Source organism: Sciurus vulgaris (assembly GCF_902686455.1).
Source record: "Sciurus vulgaris genome assembly, chromosome: X".
NCBI lineage: Eukaryota > Metazoa > Chordata > Mammalia > Rodentia > Sciuridae > Sciurus > Sciurus vulgaris.
In genome coordinates this window covers 130,603,838-130,623,875 of record NC_136471.1, presented here as the reverse complement: position 1 = coordinate 130,623,875, position 20,038 = coordinate 130,603,838, and the positions used below count along the sequence as shown (strand labels likewise).

General features: G+C 39.3%; 1 protein-coding gene across 4 annotated transcripts in view; it reads right to left on the bottom strand.

The window, feature by feature from the left end:
• ARHGAP6 (Rho GTPase activating protein 6) overlaps positions 1–6,877 on the bottom strand; it is a 483,185-nt gene extending 476,308 nt beyond the window's left edge. For 2 of the 4 annotated variants that reach the window (XM_079123130.1, XM_079123131.1), the window contains exon 1: positions 5,222–6,872. In XM_079123130.1, the coding sequence (XP_078979256.1) occupies positions 5,222–5,806 (585 nt within the window). In that variant the 5' untranslated portion in view covers positions 5,807–6,872. Of the gene's footprint in view, positions 1–5,221 lie in introns of all 4 variants that reach the window. The other 2 variants (XM_079123129.1, XM_079123132.1) reach the window with 2 other exon arrangements.
• Positions 6,878–20,038: the final 13,161 nt, after the last annotated feature.

Sequence of the window (20,038 nt, the reverse complement as noted above, 5' to 3'; positions counted from 1 at the left end):
GCTTTGGTTGACATGTACCAGGTAAGAAGAAAGAAATTATAAAAATGGAGCCACAAATGAAAGAAAAGATGGTACTAGAAAGCAAAAGTTTCTTGAATCCAGGATGTCTCAACCTTGGTACTATTTATACTTGTAAGATACTTGTTTATTATGAGGGCTTTCCTGCACATTATAGGATGTTTAGCAGCACTTCTGGCCCCTACACTGTCCAGTTCTGGCAATAGAAAATACCAATAGGTATTACCATATGATCCCTGAGGTGCAACCTCTATCCAGGTTTACCACTGGCCTAAACCCTTGGAGCATAAGCTAGATTTTTAATAATACAAAGATGAGGAGAAGTTCAGCTTTCAAGTACTTCAATAGTACAAGAAAATTATTTGTGAGAATGGAGAAGATGGAAATACAGAGTCGTTTGTTCATATAGAAATTCCCACTTGTTTACAGGATTCTTGGCATGATTTCCCCATGCCTGCCTTCTCTGAGTATCTATCTGTTTCATGTTTCTAAACTATGGTCCCCCAGACACCATAGTGATCCCTCTAAAACACATATCTGATCACTTTATACCCTCAAACTTAAAAATCACCAAGTCCCCCATTCTCCACAGCAGTTTCTCAGCTCTGGTATTGATTGACCAGATGATTTTCTTCATGAGACTGTCCTGAACATTGCAGGGTGTTTCAAAGCATCCTTGACATTCCAATTAGATGCCAGCAGGTACTCCCCTGTGGTATACTGAATAATGTCCCATCAAAAGGGTTCATACCCAATCCCTTGAACCTGAGTTCATCGTGGCAATGGGGAATTAAGGTTTGAGATGCAGTTAACAATTGTTAATCAGCTGGCCTTAAAATAGTGAGATTGTCCTGGATTATTCAGGTAATAAAAGAGTCCTGAAAAAAGTCAGAGAGAGAAATACCAGGGAAGAAGGGTTAAAGAGACAGAGCATGGCCAAGTTTGAAGATGAAGGATGGGAGCCACTAGAAAAGAAAGGCAACAAACCCTGGTAACTTCAAAAGGAATACAGCTCAGTCAGTAACTTGAACTTAGCTTAGCGAGAGCTATGGTATTTCTGATCTTCAGAACTATCATAAGTTTTTATTGCTTTAAGTCACTAAAAATTTGTGGTTAGGTGTTACAGCAGGGATAGGAAACTGATACATCACTACAAGTCATGATATCCCAAAATGTGATCAGACATTGCCAAATGTACATGGGGACAAAGTCACCTCCAGATTGAGTCATTGTTTTACACAATACAGAGTACAAACTCCTGAAAAAGTGCACAGTATGGTATTTTGTAAAAAAATACTACCCTACCTGGTAAACACAGTCACCAACAGATAGCAAGGTAAGTTTGATACTCCAGTCATATGAAATTTCTCACTTCAGAGACACATCTACATCTTTTCACCTCTTTGCAGATGTGATTCCAAGGTTTCCCTTAAAGGGTATGGTATATACTTTGGCCCTTATGTCATTTTTATTCCTGCCCATAATTACCCCACCACACACAAAATGCCTGATTTCTAGTTTAATCAGGTTACTACCTGGAAAACCCTTTGATTGCTACATATATTAAACTACAGGTGTCCTATCCTCCCTCTTCTAACACATTGTTGCACTTAAGCCCTTATAAATCTTTGTTGGACACTCTGTCCTTACCAACACCTCTGTGCCTTTGTACGTCCACTCTTTTCTATCTCATCAAGAAATGACTTCCCTTCTTCTCACTGTAAATAGCAGTCATCATTGAAGATCAAGTTCAAATGTTTCTTAAATAGTGAAGGCTTCTAAGACCTCCCAGAGGACAGTGATTCATCACTTGCCCCCGCTGTGATGTGCCATGGTGCACATTCACCATGCCAACTTATTTGTTCACATGTCCCCTCATTACACTGGGAGCTCTTTAAGAGTTGACCCCATATTGAAGCCTCTCTGTATTGTTAGTATGTAGAGAAATACTTCTGATCAAGAAATGCCTGTAGTGTGAATGAGGAAAAGTAAAAAAATTGGGGATATACAGAAATCATTTTAATTATGGGTTATAGAAGATTGCAAACTCCCAGTTATTGGCAAAATCCTAGCTCTGGTTCACATTAGAAGGATCCCAGGATTGAAATGAGAGGTTTTTTCATCTTATCTGTGATCAGAGACAGGAACAGAACCTGGCTGCTAAGACAACAAAATGGGAAACATGTACCAATGGAGTCATCATATACCATATATCCCTTTGTCTTCTCTTTTTCTACTAAATATATATTCTCCCCAGCAAGTGCATAAATCAGATTATGTTAAAGCAATCCTGAAACACAGGGTAAGGATATACTAACAGAGTTATACCTTACTTTGTTTAACACCTCCCAGGTTTAGGCCATAAAATGGTCATTTATGAGTCTTAAGTGAGCACAAGTAATAGAGTTGCTGGCATTTATGAGAATCTTGGGAGTGGGAGCTGTTATGTGAACAATTTGGTTTAAAACCAGAGAATCTGCTAAAAGAACTAAGTGGAAATGGATGTGCTCCATCACTGCATAAACCTGAAAGCGAAATCTCAGGTTTTCTTATGGATTCAGGAAGAGAAACAGAAAATTTGAACAAACAATTAGAAGAACATGAAATCTGCAGGCATGATTCCAGAGGGATCCTCATGGTTTGGGAAGCAGAGGACAGCCCTGGGAAACTTTAGACCAGCTGACAGCCCTTCTGTGGGTACTCACTAGATGACCAGTATAGGGCACTACAGTCAAACAGCAGCACAGCTATTCTCAACTTGGGTGGTTTTCACCCCCAGAGGATATTCAACAGTATCTAGAGACATTTTTCATTGTCATACTGGTAAAGAAGAGTGCTACTGGCATCTAGTGGGTAGAGGTCAGGGATGCTGCTCAATATCCTACAATATCCAAGACATCTCCCATGGCAAAGAATCTCTCAGCCCCAGATGTCAACTGTGCCAAGGCTGAGAAACCCTGAGCCAGAAAACCAAGAAAATTGTAAGAATCAAATCTGTATGAGCCAGATCTCCCTTCTAGGGCCTCTAAGCAACATTGCAAAGGACTCATTTGCTGCCCATTTGACATCATCAGTAAAAATTCTCTTTTCAGACAAAAGACACAGCTTGTTTGCAAGTGAGAAGGACAAACAGTGCCCAATAGGATGAATTTCTTGGTTTTGGAGAGGATTCCAGGGTACTAAACCTTTGAAAGGTAATCCAGGCCTTTAAATTCCAGACTCAAGGGTTATGTTAGGATATCTTGGCCTCTACTAAACAAAACCAGTGTTAGACCTTCATGCCAGAATTCCATCCAATCACTTCATATCTTCCTGAAGCATAAAGGGATTTCCGCTTAACCCCCTCCACATACACACACACACACACACACACACACACACACACACACACACTCACATATACACATAAACCTTTTATGAGAAAATTTTGTTCTTTTGCTAGATGGCCACATACTTAGTTTTAACCACTGCAAAAAGGTGAAAATATGGAAGATGAGCTCCATGCAGATGGTCCAAACACTACATGGAACAGTCAGGAGTCATCCAGTATTGCTGTTCAGATACATGCCCATCAATTATGACATTTTAATAGGTAAAAAGATAATTTACAATAAAGGGGTGCATAATTTGCAACAAGTGGGATCACCTATGATCGAATGACTTTTGGTCATAACAACAATGAACAGTATCTGTATCTATATATCAAATTCCATGTATGCACAGATGCAAAGAAAAATCAGGAACATTCTTAATGATGCACTTGATTTTAAACATAAATGTCAGTGACTAGCTTATCCAAAAAGTTGACTTGTTTTTGCATTTCTCTCTTGCTCTGAACACCTATACATTAATCTGACAATGTGTGCTTCTGAAACAGAGCAGGAATACAGCTTCTCTTAGAAATCAAGAGTTCAACATTTCAACTTTTGGTCCTCTAATACTGAGTCTCCTGGCTCGGAGATAACATCCATTCTGTTTCAACTTTTCTTTTGACTATCTCTTTTACTCAAAAAAATGGGTAGCACAGTTAGTAAAGCTTGTTTTTTTTTTTTTTTTGTTTGTTTTCCATAGCCCTTTCAGCAACAGCAGCAGTTAAATTGAAACATTAACTAACATTAATAACATGTGATGCTAATATTTGATACACGATGCTCATTTTTCTAAGGTGGTCTATTAAAGCTGAAATCAAAATTATCTCACGGTAACAGAACTGCATATGATCTTGAATGTAATTTTGCTTGGTTGTGCTTCCTTTATTTAGCCTAAATCTCCAACAAATACATTGTATTTTATTTCATTTCTATAATGCTAACTGTGCTTTAAAATTTTAATTACAACTGATGGGCTCTCCCTTCCCTTATGGAACCAGATCCAAGGCAAACCTATAGAGTTTGTGAACTGAAAGGAATAGGAGTTGGTCATTTTTAAACCAACTATTTATTCTCTAAAAGCAAGCTGCTTTCCAAGTACCCATCAACCACAGATTCCCAATAGTTATATTCTCCACTCTTAACCAGAGAATGAACATTTTAAGGGTATCAAATAACTTTGAGTTCCCTATTATTGATTCCTGATTCATGTCTATTCCACTAACTACTAATTGTCCTTAGTGGAATTTGGGCATATTTCCATGATATTTCATATCCCTGAAGCAGAGAAACTATTCAGTATCGTATATTTCTGAAATTACACCTTTAGGGAAAAGAAATCAAAACTAGAGAATTCTAGTAGTTACTGCACACTGCCGCCCAAACACACAATCAATAACATCTTTCAGAATAATGTTCCTAAATTCTACAGAACAACCGATGGCAGACATATATCAAAATATATTTCATCCAATCATTACAAACATCAACAGATCTTTTGAGTTCCAAAAAGTATCAGCATGGAGTGAAGGGATAATACAATCATTTGCCTGTAGCACAAACTGGAAATCAGAAAACCATCTCTTCCTCCAGCTCCCTTGACTGCTCCAAAGAAGAGCCAAGGAATCCTGCAGGACATACATATGTGCTGAGTGGCCACTAGGGATGTCCCATTTGCAGGCACCATTTAATCAGCCTAAGTCGAAACAGTTACACCATGCAAACCCCTCAGCTGGTGCCTGGCTCTGTAAATGTGATGGAATTAAAGGCAGTGGCCTGGAACTGCCTGCGGCATCCAGCTTTGGGCCATGAGGACGCATGGCGTTGGTCCCTACCTCAGACTTCCACACGATGTAGGGGTGGCCGCGACTGTTGGGTGGGGACTGGAACTTCCTCTGCTGAAGCCACCTCCTGGGAGAAGCGAAGATGCCATTGGGGCCTCCCGCAGAGGAGCAGAGGATGTTCACAGAGCTGCGGCTGCTGACTGGCCCAGCCAGGACAGAAGGCAAGTCCCAGGCCATGCTTTTCTTGAGACCACTGCGACCCAAGGGGACCTCGTAGTCAAAGTGGAAGCTGCCCGAAGGCGACTTCTCCTGCGGGGTGCTGGGCATGGAGAAGGACGAGCAAAGAGGTCTGGGTTGAGGTAGCCGGGTGGCCCGGGATGGTTGACTCCTGGAAGAAGATGCTGAGCGGGGACAGAGACCCTCCGCTAGGGGTTGTGGAGAATAAAGGCGGCCTGCTGTCGACCCCTGCGTAACACCCTCTGTGACCGTTTCGCCCCCACAGCTGCCGATCAAGGCTGGGTCCAGGCTGCGGGTCTGGCGCAGCTTCCTCTTGGAGAAGCCCTTGGCTGAGGCCGCACCGCCCGAGGCGGGTGAAGAGCAGGAAAAGACGCTGTGGAGCAGGCTCTGGGCGGACATCTCGGAGAGGCTGTGCCTGAGGGCCACCTTCTCTCTCCCTCCTGGAATGTTGGAGGCTTTAGGCTGGGAAAGTAAGGCAGCTAGGGAAAAGCTGCCAGGAGCGACTGGTTGAGCGCGGTGGAGGGTAATTCCCGGCTCATGCACCACCCGCGCGCTCCAAGTGCTCCTGCCGGGACAGAAGCAGAAGATCCATCACCAGTCTTCTAGGAAAAAAGGGTCCGGGTCCTTCCTGAAACCTTTAGAATCTTCCCTTGGAACCCCAGTCGCAAAGACGGTAAGGAAGAAGAGGAGGGTCAGGCGTTTGGTTCCCAGCTCCAGCCCGCCAGCGCCACTCCCCCTTCCAAACCAGGCGGGAGACTCGGCGCTCAAGCTCGCTAGCTCTGGACAACCTCGAAGTCTCCAGAAAGCTCCTCCTCGTGGCCAGAGGACAGTCCTGAGGGTCGGGGAGGAGGCTGCCTGCGTGTGTGCCAGGGCGCGTCTGCTGCGCTCACCGCGAGGTGTGATCTTCCCTGGGCACCAGAGCTAAGCGCCCCAGCTGCGCCTTTAGGACACCCTCTCGGTGCACTAGCGCTGGAGGCTGTGCTTTTGGGCTCCTCTTGGTTGCTGCGACTGCTCTTCCTACTGGGAATACTCAAGAGTGTCTCCAAACCGGAGGTTCCCGCGGAATCTGGGTCTTGCTGCAAAGTGGGACACTGAGCGCAATGCGCCCAGGGCCTTCCAAGGACTATGACCGTAGAGAATTCCCCGCTGCCCTCAGCACTATTCAGAAAGGGGGGAGCTCCAGAGACAGCCTCAGAAGCCGGTGCCCATGTTCCGCTGTAGAGCGACACTTGATATTCCCAGTCAGTCGTGGGCCCAGGGCAGGCATGGAGATGTCCCCGCAATGCTCGTGCTAAAAGCAGGAGAAAGGGGGTGGCTGGGACGGGTAGGGCCAGAGGAACGCAGGGTCTGGAGCCAGGGCGGAGCCAGGAGCAGGAGAAATCAGGACGTGAAGATTTCCAGACGCCAAACCTGGGAGCAGCGCACAGAACGAGCAGCTAGCACTAATACGTGGTCTCTTGGGGAGAAAGTCGTGAGGACGGAAACGCAGACCTTCTCCCACCCACCCCTGTCTCCCCTCCCCCACAGACCAAAAGGAGCGCCAGCTCCACTCACGTTTCTGGAAAGGAAGGGAAGTGTCAGATTGCACCCCACCCACTGGTGTCAGATGGGCAGCCCAGAAGGTTGCTCTGAAGTTGAAGTTGCAGTTAAATCTCCTGCATTTCCTCTCCTTCCACCCCTGTAGTTTTTGTTTTACAAAAGGTTAGAGATGCAGGGCAGACTCGAGGTCCTGCATTGGACCAGATGTCCAGGAGATTGGAGCTGACAAAGTCATCAATCACCAGGTTCCACCCCGGGATGACGGCACAGTGCACAGCAACTACAGTCCTGGGTAGCTGGAAAACACCACCAAAGTAATATTCCCGGCTTGGAGATGTTTGGGTATAGTTTTTTTTCACTGTCTGAGCTCTAGAATCTCTAAAGCAAACTTTACCTGGCTCATGTAGGACTTTTTGATGAAACACTTTTAAGTTTTGGAAGGCAGCTTACAACCATCTCAGCAGCAAGCAGACAGGACTTTATAAATGCCTGTGTGCTGTGTGTGTGTGTGGTGGGGTGTTAGTCCTCTTTCATCACTTTGGGGTGAAGAGAATTTTATTTAAATGGAAAGGTGACTTTACCATTTCTTTAATTAAGAAAAAAACTTACAATTAAGTTATAAATACAGGTGCTTGACAAAAACATTCCTCTGTTGCAGATACTACAATTGTTTAAGTTTGATTTTGAAAGACTTCTTTTATTCTCTATGACACTTTCGAGGAGGGATAATTGAATCATTTTTTAAAAAGCATGTTTGGTGTTCCTAGGTGTTGGACTACCTAGGAGAAGGAAGGTTATGAAATCTAATTACTGCAGGAGAAATTATTGTCTCCAGAAGTGTGTGTGTGGCACTTGAATATGGCTGTAGAGAATAGTTGTAGGCTATACTCATTTTTGTAAATGCAGGGGAAAGTCAGCACTGGCAATTTCCTTCCTTGAGCGCTAATGTGCTGTGGGTTACTTGAACACAGCAGACAATGAGATTCTAATTTCTCATCTCCCTTACCCACCACTGTCCCTTTCTTCTCATCCTAAAACTTCCAAGAATTTTCAGTGGCTTTCAATCAGATGTACCACTAACAGGCACAGAATTTAAGACCTTACAGCCCTGCCTGACTACACAAACCAAATTACTTTTGGGGGTTGGAGATGTTTAGCTTTCCTCCTTCCTTCAACAAGTCACATTAGAAGAAAAAGTGGGTGGGTGATTTTTTTTTAAATTATAGTAGTCTGCACTACTAGGATATCATAGCCTGGTTATGCCTCCTTGAATTTTGATGTGGGGGGGTAGATGATTAACAGAGCCATATTTCACAGGACTACTTATAATTCAAGGTGATTAAGCAAATATAATTTATTATTAATATAAATTCTATTTCTGTAAGCCCCTAGGATGACTATAGGATTGAAAATGCAACCCTGCCAGGATTGTGTAGGGCTAATACAAAAGCCCTGAAGGCACAAAGGCATATATTCTTGGTCATGGAGGAGCAGAGGAAGTCTTCTGTTGGGACACCCAGGGCTTGCAACAGACATATGGCAGTTAATAAATCATCTTATTTCCAATGGATCTTGACCCTCCATTATCCTGGAATTTGTTTCCTGGTCAGTAACATTGAATAAACTCTTTTAAATTCATTCATGTATGGCTTAACGATGGACATGGTTTAAGAAGTACATTGTTAGGCAATTTTGTTATTGTGTGAGCATCATAAAGTGTACTTAAATAAACCTAGATGGTACAGATCAGTCATTCAACATGAATGTTACACAACCAAGAGATACAGTAAATATGAGATGTATGAAGCTGATGCCAGTATAACACAAAATGCTATTTTACATTGAACTGTGTTTTTATAAGTAGAGATAAACTCTAAAATAATAAAAATTAAATACATAAGCCAGTAACATAGTCACTTAAAATTATCAAGAAATATGTACTGTATATAATTGTGTGTGTTTTCTTTCATACTAAAAACAGGGCAGGTTTGTTTATACTTACATCACCACAAATGCAATAGATTGCACTATGACATCATAACAGCTAGGACATCAGTAGGCAATGGGAGTGTTTCAGCTTTATAAATAACTTATGGGACTGTGGTATATGCCATCCATCCTTGACTGAAATGCCCTTGGGCAACAAATGGCTATATTCATTAAATTAAACTAAAGCTTCTTTAAAAATAATTAGTCTTTGCGCCATGTACAGAGAGGCAACATGTATCCCATTTGTTTACAATAAAATAAAAAAAATATTTAGTCAATATAAATATGTGTGCTTTTAAAACACAGGTAGAAATGTGGTGGCTCTCCTGGAAAGATTTTGTAAGAAATTTATTTGGATTTTTTTGTGTGTATTTTAAGGAGTATTGTGCTTTCCAATCTGGTTGCTATTAGATTTATATTGCAGTCACCATGGCTTACAGCATTCCCAGGTAGGGAATTATATTTTGTTTTGTTATATAATCCTTTTGTTTACATAGACTCAATTCACATTGCCTGTCTGATTGACTGCCAGGTTATGCCAAATTCGTTTAAGGAAGATCTATAGGTTTCACTTACCAATTTCAAAACCAGCTTACTGTGTTACATTGATACCCAGAATATTTCTTAAAATTCATCAGCTAACTTCAGAAGCAATATAACTGGTGGTTTAGTAATAAATTGTTTTGTGTATATATAAACAGATCTCTAAGACTTTGCTTAATTATTAGGGCATTTGCTATTGAAAAGTAGTGCCATGCTTGTTTATGGTTTTTTTGCTCTCAGAGCTTCAATTAAAGCCTTGGGATAGATTTTACTAAAGAGCAGAATACTCTGTTTGCTATCCATTCCCATCATAATTATCAAAGTAATTCATCATTTTAAAAAACTGATGCTATCTATTCCATCTGCTCAAGAATATTCCAGTGAAATTTCTAGAATACTTGGTCTGACATCAAGTTATCCTCTTATCTGAAATCCTAGAAAACTCATCAGTATTTTTTTATATTTTCTTGAGAGTCTATTCTACAAACACAAACATCTTACCATCAAAGGATATATTCTGATGCTTAACCTAAATTTTCCTTTCCTTAACTTTATCCCTTGAAACTTTTTATATCTCCAGCCAAAATTCCTCTTTACCCTTGGTGTTTAGACCCCCAAGTTATTTGTAGATTTTTATCATGCCCCTTGGGTCTGACTCTGTGGTTTGGCTACACTATAAAGTTCATATTTTGCTTTAAAGCCATCATTGTTCATGTTCTTCTCTGGATTCTCTCCAGTTACTTATTTCTTTTCAGTCCCAAGGTTCAATATTCCAGGTTAAGGCATCCTATTTTGCCCTTGTTTGTTATATAATCTCATTTCTTAAACAGTCCTAAATCACACTGAACTTTCTGATTGAGTGCCATATAATATTTCAGATATATATCTGATTGGCTCCCAACTCATAGTCAGCATCACTGATTTTTGTTTCATCCTGCCCATGTCTCTCAAACTGATTGCAATTCCTCTGATATCATTTCCCTGTTCTTCGTGGGCAAACAGTTCACAGCATCTCACTCACCCAGAGAAGTCAAGTGTCCTGTCTCCAAGATCCTAAAATGTGAAAATGGAGCTTCATTTTAATCATGAAAAATGTGTGGAAAACTTTTAAAAGACTTAAGAATACTAATTAAAGTGCATAGACTGCTTTAAGCCTAAACCACTTGATTCTAAGTTAGGAATTTTTGCAGCTGAACTGACAATGTCTCTTTAGATTTCTATTTCAGAATCTCCTTGAATTGATATAATTGTCGAGGCATCTAAACAACAATTGATAAGTATCTGTGAAGGTTAGTCAAGAGTCTTTGAATACATGATTTTTTTTTCCTTGTATTACATGTATATACCAATAGGAAAGTTTTTGGCTTAATATTTTGGATCAAGTTCACATTGGCCAGGATTGGAACCATGAAGTCCCTAGGAACCCAGTTGTAGTTTTCATATCCATTTAGTTGACATCAAAACCTGTGACCAAAAAAAAAAAAAAAAAAAACCAAAGAGGGAGTTGGAGGTATAGTTCATGGGTAAAACATACACTTAGCATGTACAAGGCCTTGGCAAGAAAGGAAAAAGGAAAAGAAAGAAAAATGGTCTATGACAATTTCTTCTAACAGTTTATTTAGAAACCCAAATAAATACTCTTATCTATCTTTCTCAGTTTTTCACCACTTGTGTATTGAATTTCACTATCCCTCACCAAATGTAACCTTAAAAATGCAAATGCAATAAAGAGGGGAAAAAATCCTGTCTTTCTCAGCATCTTCATTGAACAGAAAACAAAAAAGCCATTTGCAACACTGGTCATCCTCTCATTTTCTGTGTATTAGCAACATGCTGTATGTTTCCTAGTGTTTGGTTTATCTTCTCTCGGACTCTAGAAATCAGGAGTTTGGAATAGGCACATTTTTCACTTGCATGTTTATTTCTTGAGCTGGTGTGAGTACAATGTTTCCAAATGTCAACTATTCTGCTTTCATGTTACCCAAGTTAGCAGGGAAGGTGAAAGGTAAGGTTGGCTAAGAATCTTAAACCATGTTGCAATATGGATGTGGTTAGCAGGGTCCCATGAGCCATTCCTAAAACAAACCCCTGTTGCTGTTTAGCTGTGGCATTTGAAAGAAGCTTCCAACATCAAATCCTAAATGCATGTGGATCATCACTTTTGTTTTTGGCTTTGAAACTTGATCTCAAGAGACTTTTAGGAATATAAATTGGCTGACAACCAAATTCAATTATGGTTGATAAACATTCTTAACACACTGTGCTGGTGGCATTCTTTCTTTGCTGGATTTACTTTCTTCTTTGTGGGTGAAGGTGCACTTAAGTCTCATACTAAGTTAATTTTATTAGAACTCAATACATGGTTCAACTATACTAGTTACATAGAAGATTTTTAAAACTGGTTTAGGTAGGTAAAATACTGTACCCCATAAATATTTACACATGTCAATAAAAATTTAAAAATTAAAAATATTCCAGGTGGGTGATCTTCCATAGCATGTTTTTGAACTACTTTTGAGGATGAAGAACTGTGTAATGTAAATAATAATTTTAATAGATATTTTGTTAATTGTTCATAATCTAAACATTCTTCAATACTTCTATCTTTTAAAAAGTAATAAATATGGGGTTTTTTTTGCTGAAAAGTTAATTTACCCCAGAAATTTCCCTTCTCAAATGTTGAATGGAAATGAGAGGATCATTTTGCTAAACATGTTTTCTGGTAGCAAGGGAAAATGGAGTATGGAAGGGACAAGGGAAAAAATCACTGGTACTCTGCCTGGTGGAGGGGTGTTTTTTTCATCAATTTATTGAAGACTAGTTTACATGCAAGGCACTGTATAAATGAGTTGAGTGCCACAGGTACCCATGAAACCATCACAATCAATGTATAGAACATCCCCATCACCTCCTCAGTATGCTTTTATTAAAGTTTGGTGAATATTAACAACTTGATTTTTGCACTGTGTAATGACTGAATTGTGTCTTCAGTCAATATAGAAAGCGAGGGAGGGAAGACAAAATAGAGAGCAGAGGTTTTTCTTCCTTGCCTTGGGCTGAAGTATGCCCCTCCAAAAGGTATGTTCAAGTCCTAACCCTTGGTAACTCTGAGTGTGATCTTATTTGGAATTAGGAGGCTTGCACATAGAATCAAGTTAAGACAAAGTCAGAATAGGCTAGGATGAGCCCTAAATCCAAATACTGGTGTCTTTTTCAGAGAAAAGAGCAGAGAAATTGGACAAACACACGCACAGAGAGAGAGAAAGAGAGAGAGAGAGAGAGAGAGAGAACACCACGTGAAGGTAGAAATAAGCTATGAGCTAAGAAACATGAAGGATTGCCAGGAACAACCAGAAGCTAAGAAAAAGACTGAACAGATTACCTCTCAGAGCCTCAGGAAGGAACCAGCACTGCTGACACCTTCATTTCGGACTTTTAGTGTCCAGAACTGTGAAAGAATAAACCTCTTTTGTTTTAAGCCACCCCGTTTGTAGTGATTTGTTATGGCAGCCCTAGGAAAATTATACTTTTCTAAAGTACAGCATACCACAACTTGGTTTTCCCACTTTCAAACAATTTAATGAAACCCAGAGCCGAGGAATTCATTAAGCAAAAAGCAATCCTAAAGATTTTTCAAATAAGGCAAGAATATGATTAAGGAATATATGCTTCTGAGCATTTCATTTGCAAAGAAATTGAAAGATCAATCAATTGGATATCCTGCCTCATGCTAAATACAGTGTCACTGTCGTGTCAGTGGCCAAGCTGAAGTCTGGTCCCTAGCATGGCTCTAATCCTCTTTTAGGATGGAATTTAACTTTATCATAAGACTCTTCTCCTCATCTGAGTATTTGTTTCAAGAAAGGTATTTTGGGCTTGGTTTTGTAATTGGTCACCACATGCAGGAGTGTATTGCAGGTTCAAGTCAGAAAAAGACTCAAACCCAGAGGGCTATTCTGGTTTAGTTTTCCTTTTTCGGTGTTCAATTCACTTGGCCTTAAAACGGTGTGCATACACCTGAGACACAGATGCACTTAAGTGTCAGAACAAACTGGAGAAGAATGCCTTTAAAAGGACAGATGGGAACTGCTCAAACCAATCAACAGGCATAGAGAACCAAAGCCTGCTAATGATTTCTCCAGGAAAAATTTCCAGAGATCCAGTTGAAAAATCAGAGCTGCTTAAGTTCATAGCTGCATGCCCTTTGCTTGCCTCCTCTATGATTTATTGGGAATTCCTTGGGTATTTTTCACAGTTCACTGCTTCGTGGCATGACACAGATTAGAGACATACCAAAGAACTCCCACCCCCCTTTAAAGATATAGGAATGAAAATAAGACACTCAAGATTGGATAAAGCAGGTTGTGAATCAGGGAACTAAATTCAAGGGGTTTTCCTTCTTTAAAGTTAAAATGGCTTTATAAAGCAGTGAGATGGAGTTGGCAAGTGCAATCTCCTGCAAGTTGGTAGAGGTCTATGGAGCAGTGTGATTATGTGTGTTCAATCTCTAATGTTCCCCAAACCATGAGCTTCATGAAGAAAGAGCCATCAATGGTTACTTTCCTGGGGATTCCTAGTGCTGGAAAAGTTCAGATCTCTAAGAAGATTGTCTCCATCAATAACCACATGTTGACCTCTCCACCCTGTCTCCTCATGGGGAACCTAACTCTTCTGGTCCCTGCTGGGTCCCACTTTCTGTGTCTCAGAAACCTTGAAATTATTCTTGGCATCAGTGGGAAGGCTCTCTGTTGGTTTGACTGTTGCAGCAGGATTAAAAGGAGCAATAACAACACAGGTGTCTGCTTATCAAAATTATTGATGGTATACTAAATGCATGACCTTTAGTTGGACATCTCCAAGCTTGACTTGTAAGTGTGTGTGTGTGTGAGAGAGAAAGAGAGAGAGAGAGAAGGACCCACCAACCAGGAGTTTGAGAGATAGGGAGTCAGAAACCAATCAACCAACTGACCTTGAGTAAAGTTATTTAATATTCAGAGGTTCGGTTCTTCCTCTGATACATAGAACTAATAGCTATAAAATATAATGCATTTAATATGTTTGCTGGCATAAAACAAATACAAAGTAACTGCTACTTTTTATTTATTTATTTATTTTTATTACCTGGAATTGAACCCAGGAATGCTTAATTACTGAGCCATATCCCTGGCCCTTTTCATATTTTATTTAGAGGCAGGGTATTGCTAAGTTGCTCAGGGCCTTGCCAAGTTGCTGAAGTGGGCATTGAACTTGTGATCCTCCTGCCTCAGCCTCCCAAGCCACTGGGATTACAGGTGTGTGCCACCACATCCAGTTCTATCTATTATTAATACAATTTATGAACATGAATTATAGAAATAAGAAACCTTATGGCTTATGTAAGCTTTACCTGTACATATCATCAAAATATTTTAAAAAATATTTAGTTGTTGATGGACTTCATTTTATTTATTTATATGCGGTGCTTAGAATTGAACCCAGTGCCTCAAACATGCTAAGCAAGTGCTCTACCACTAAGCCACTATACCAGTCCCTCATCATAATATTAAACACCAAATAACAATGACAGTAATAACAATTTCCAGCCCTTAATATGCATCAGGCACTATGCCAAGTACTTTACATGGGTTATCTTATTCAAGTTTCACAGTTCTATAAGGTAGTTCCTATTATCTTTGTTTCCTGAAGAAGGAAACTTAGTCACCAAGTTAACTTACTGAAGTGAGCTAGCAAAAGGTGGAGCCAGGATTTGCACAAGTAAGCTAAGAAATGATGGAGCCAACAAGCTAATCCCCACATATTATACTAGCTTGAGTTTTAAAATTCATTTTCCAGGGAAAGTGTGTGACAAATAGAAAAGCCATGCTAATCTCCCCAATCACATGATCTGGACCACAATCCCCGGATTGGGGGGTGTCAAAGTGAGGGGGTCATGGATGGAGGAAGGATGATTGGCATTTCCCAATCACCTACTCTATGCTAAGAACTCTACATACATTGTTTCTGCACTTTACTATGAGGTAAATATTCTGATTCCTATTTTATAAATCAATGATTCATGCCCATATCTGTCCAATGTGAAAACACATCTGCTTCCAAATACACTTCTTCAGTATCAAGTCTTACTAGCAAAGATAAAATATCAGAGTCATCATAAAACATGAACCTGCAAAGGAAAATCATACCCCTAACTTGTTCTTTCTCTTCTACTTTCAGAGAGGAGGTGGGAATTAGTTGTAGCTCTGTGTTTCCTGTACATATTTTAACTTATTAAAAGAGTTTTAACTTTCTTTCCTCTAAGGCAACTCTACCTTTTTTTTTTTTTTTTTTACTCTGGCATTTCTATCTAGTGCTTTCAAGATGCTCTTTGGACATTTTTCAAGTACTACACGCTCTTATGTTGTGAAGCCCCGAATTGGAAAGAGTGCTATCATCAGTGATACAGTTTGATTTTGTGCATCAAATAAGTTGTGTAAAAGGCATTTATTCACTCTTTATTACCTGATTGCCGTTGGGTGATAGTAAATAATTCTATGAGGCATTGGTTCGAAGATACCCGAACTACCAAAATCTGCAGATGCTCATGTCCCTTATATAAAATGGCATGGATTTTGCATCTTCCTGTATACTTCAAATCATCTCTAGTTTACTTATAGTATCTAATACAATGTAAATGCTATGTAAGTAGTTGTTATACTCTATTAAGACATAATGACAAGCAAACAGTATACATGTTCAGTATAGATGCTGTTTTTTTTTTTTTTTTTCTAATGTTTTCAAATGGCAGTTGGTCAAACTCACTGTTGTGGAACCCTCAGATAAAAAAGAGATGACTGTATATCCAATTCTTGCTAGCTATAAAGAGAAGGGAGACTAATCCTGATTAATTGAGCTGCAAGTAATAAGTTGCTGTTACCAAATTCCCTTTTATTATTCAGAACAATTTCTTTTGCCCAAATGAACTCTCATCAATGGAAAGTCCAGATGATAACTGGAGCACTCCCAAATTGACTGCTGGAGCAAATGGTCTCCAAAAAGAGATTGATCAGATAAAGCAGGATCTATTTGGCCCAAGCTTATGACATAATCTGGATCATCAATATAATGGGAAAAAATATGTTTAAATTACTTGATAACTTGATTTTAGGAAATACTTAATCATCTTCAATTTAATTACATAAACCTTTTATTCAAAAGTCCTGAATTTAAACACACACACACACACACACACAATTCTTTATTGATAGCAAGTACTTCTGTATCAGCAACTGACCGCAATCTTTTATGCATTTTGTATGTTCTCATGTGTATCACTTTCTCTTTGACCTCATTGTTAGTACTGATACCATAGTGACTGGTTCATTTACTTAAGAAATAGTGAAAGCTGTCGTACAGGAATGGCAAAAACACAATGAATAAAGCTGGGTGAGTTAATGTCACAGATGTAATTGAGAGTAAATTATTAACAGCTTTCTAGATCTACAATTATTATCAACTCACACTCTCTCCCTAATGTCATTTGAACTGCATCTGTGACATTAATTTGCTCAGCTCCATTCATTGTTTTATAATATCTTCAATGAAATATAATTCACATACTATAAAATTCATCCATTTTCAGTTCATTTTCACTCAATTTAACATAATAATGATAAGTTATAAAAATGTCTATATAAAGATTTATTGTGAGACAAGGTGAATGTGCACAGTTAAAACAAGTTTTGGAATCCATCTCTTGATTTAATACATCCCTTGAAATCATCAGTTCAGAACTGAGTATATTTTCCAAACTATATACTGGCTATACCTAAGAGAGTTTTGATGTACATTTTTAACTCCACAGAAAACCTGTTACAATGATGAGGATATTGTTTTTTGAGTCAGCATCTTACTATAAAGAAGAACTTCCAGAGGAGAGTCATGGGATTCTCAGATGATTGACCAAATCCAGACTTCTAAGGAGAAGTCAGAAGGATTTATTATTACTGATTTGCAGCAAGATAAAGCATCTGTTTTCACAGATTGTTTCAGTGTCCTGGTTTGACATTTGCTGTTGTTTTAAAAGGCAAATTAAAAACACTGGAAATGAGAAGTCCAGATAAAACACAACTCCAAAACACCCTGGAGGGATGGAATAATTGATAATGGTGACCTCCAGCCCCTTCTGCAGCCCTGGATAGCCCAGAACCCAAAGACTATTTGGATGGTTCTTCTCTTTGTTTGAAAAGATTTAATTCATCATCATCTGATATCTTTCTCTTCCAGGAGTTCAAATTATTAGTCTAATGTGGAACATCATCAACTTTTTAAAGCAAGGCATTGAATACAATGGGACCCTCATTCAGTAAGAACAAAAGTCAAAAGAGTAAACTCACGGAAAGAAAGACATTGTCTCTTTCTCTTTTTCTCCTTTAATAAGTAGACCCTGTGATATGACAACCACAGGATACCTTAGAAATACTGATTTTCATATGTGACCTTTCAGGAGAAAGAGAAAATTTGACACAGATCTCTTGTCTAAACTGATCCAAATGAGACCATTTTGTCCAGTGTGTTTGAACCTGCAAATACTAATCAAAGCATCACTTGAGGTATTTTGCTCCATAATAAGTGATCACAGTTTGTCCTTAGTCAGATGGTCATCAGATATTTACTGAGGAACCACTATGTGACAGGAATTCTCCAAAATACAGGAATAAACACAGTGTCCCTGCTTTCAGAAAACTTAGGTAACTGTGAAAGGGGCATATAATAAGCACATAGGGTGATTGATACACAATTTCAAGAACTGATAAGTTCTACGAAGAGTAGGAAGCAGAGGGGATGGTGGGCAGCTCTAGCTACAGTGGTAGAAAATGATCTGAGGAGGTAATACTCAATCTGATTTCTATTTGGCTTTAGTGATCTCAGACAATGCTCCTAAAGACCCATTATAGTAACCCTAAATATGCAAAGCAATCAAGAAAACCTAAGGTGAAAGACTAACTACTCCTGAAGCTTTCCTAAAATCTGGTTTCCCTGTCCTGAAAAAAGACAATTCTGCCTTCTCTCAGGAGACATAAAAAAGTTTTCAAGATTCCCCTGCCTTGGGTTATTCCAGTGGCTTGTTCCCTTAGGAGGCCAGGTGTTCCAGTTTAATCCACAGATCTACAATTCCCTGAAAATACAGTACTTTAATGATTTAAAAAAAAAGAAAGAAAAAAAAAAACTTTATAAAAACACTTGACTTACACTCAAGATACAGTTTCCAGAACTAAATTTAATTTTGGCCTGCATGCCATTGGCCGACTTCCTGCATTGCATTTGCCTTTAAGGGCATGTTCACGTTCTAGTTCTCATGCATTCAGAGGCTGCTGCCAGTTGAGTTCACAGCCCTGCAGGGGTGGTGTTTAAATGACCTCCCATGTTTTCATTAATTCTTAAAAAACCTTATACAAACAATTCTGTTCATATTAGGTTTTGCAAACCTTTGCCCTTGTGCTTTTTTTTCACAAAACCTAAATTTGGTACTTAGACTAATTTGACCTCGTGATATATCATCTTTTAAGTAAATATGAGACTTGACAAGAACCAGAATTTGGTGATGAAATGAAAATCAGGATCCTCTGCAGTTTTCAGAGCCCAGGTCAATGGAGTTACAACTACCCCCATAACTCAAGGGGAAAATAAAATGCTCTAATTTGGGGAGGGAAAGTAAACAAACATTCAAGGGGAATACCTATTTTGGAGGGAATTGATGACAGAGGTCTCTATGTGTGTTATCTGAATTCATCGATCTGAGTCTTTTGTGTTAATTTTCTGGAGTCTTTGTCACAGGCTGTGAAGATTAATCCTACAGTCATGGTTTTGTAGTCATAAACATCCAAAAGGACTCAAATGATCAACAGTGAAGGGACAAATTAAACATGACCCCAAAATTCAAGGAACTACTCCTGACCCCAACTAACCACATTCCCTTGGTCAAATCTCTAAACAATTGGAGCCAATCCAACTTCTTTGTCTGATGCTGAGAATGAGAATAAAAATGTACTAAAGTGTGTCAACCATCATTGTTCACTTGCTTGTCCACAGTGAATGCTATACCCCACAAGTGGCTTTGTACTAGAATCAGTTCTCTCTCATTTTAAAAGAAAATAAATGTATGTCTTATGAAGCAAGGCTTAAATACTTTCATACTTGTTAGGCTTTGAAGGATGATTTTTTGAACAAAATATTTAAAACTTTTACTTCATTATTTCCACAGAAACTACAAGGGGAATTGCTTGGCAGAGTTAGACAGTTAAACACGTAATTCACAGGGAAAAAATAGCAGAGATTTTTTTTTTTGCCATTTTTTAGGGGGGTACTAGGGATTGAACCCAGGGGTGCTTAACAACTAAGCCACATCCCCGGTCCTTTTTATTTTTTGAGACAGAATCTTGCTAAATTGTTGAGGCTGGCCTCGAACTTGTGATCCTCCTGAGTCACTAGAATTACAGGTACGCACCACCACACACAACAAAATAGCAGCTTTTGAAAAACTTTCCCAAGTATCACAGTACCATAGCGATGACAGAAGAATGT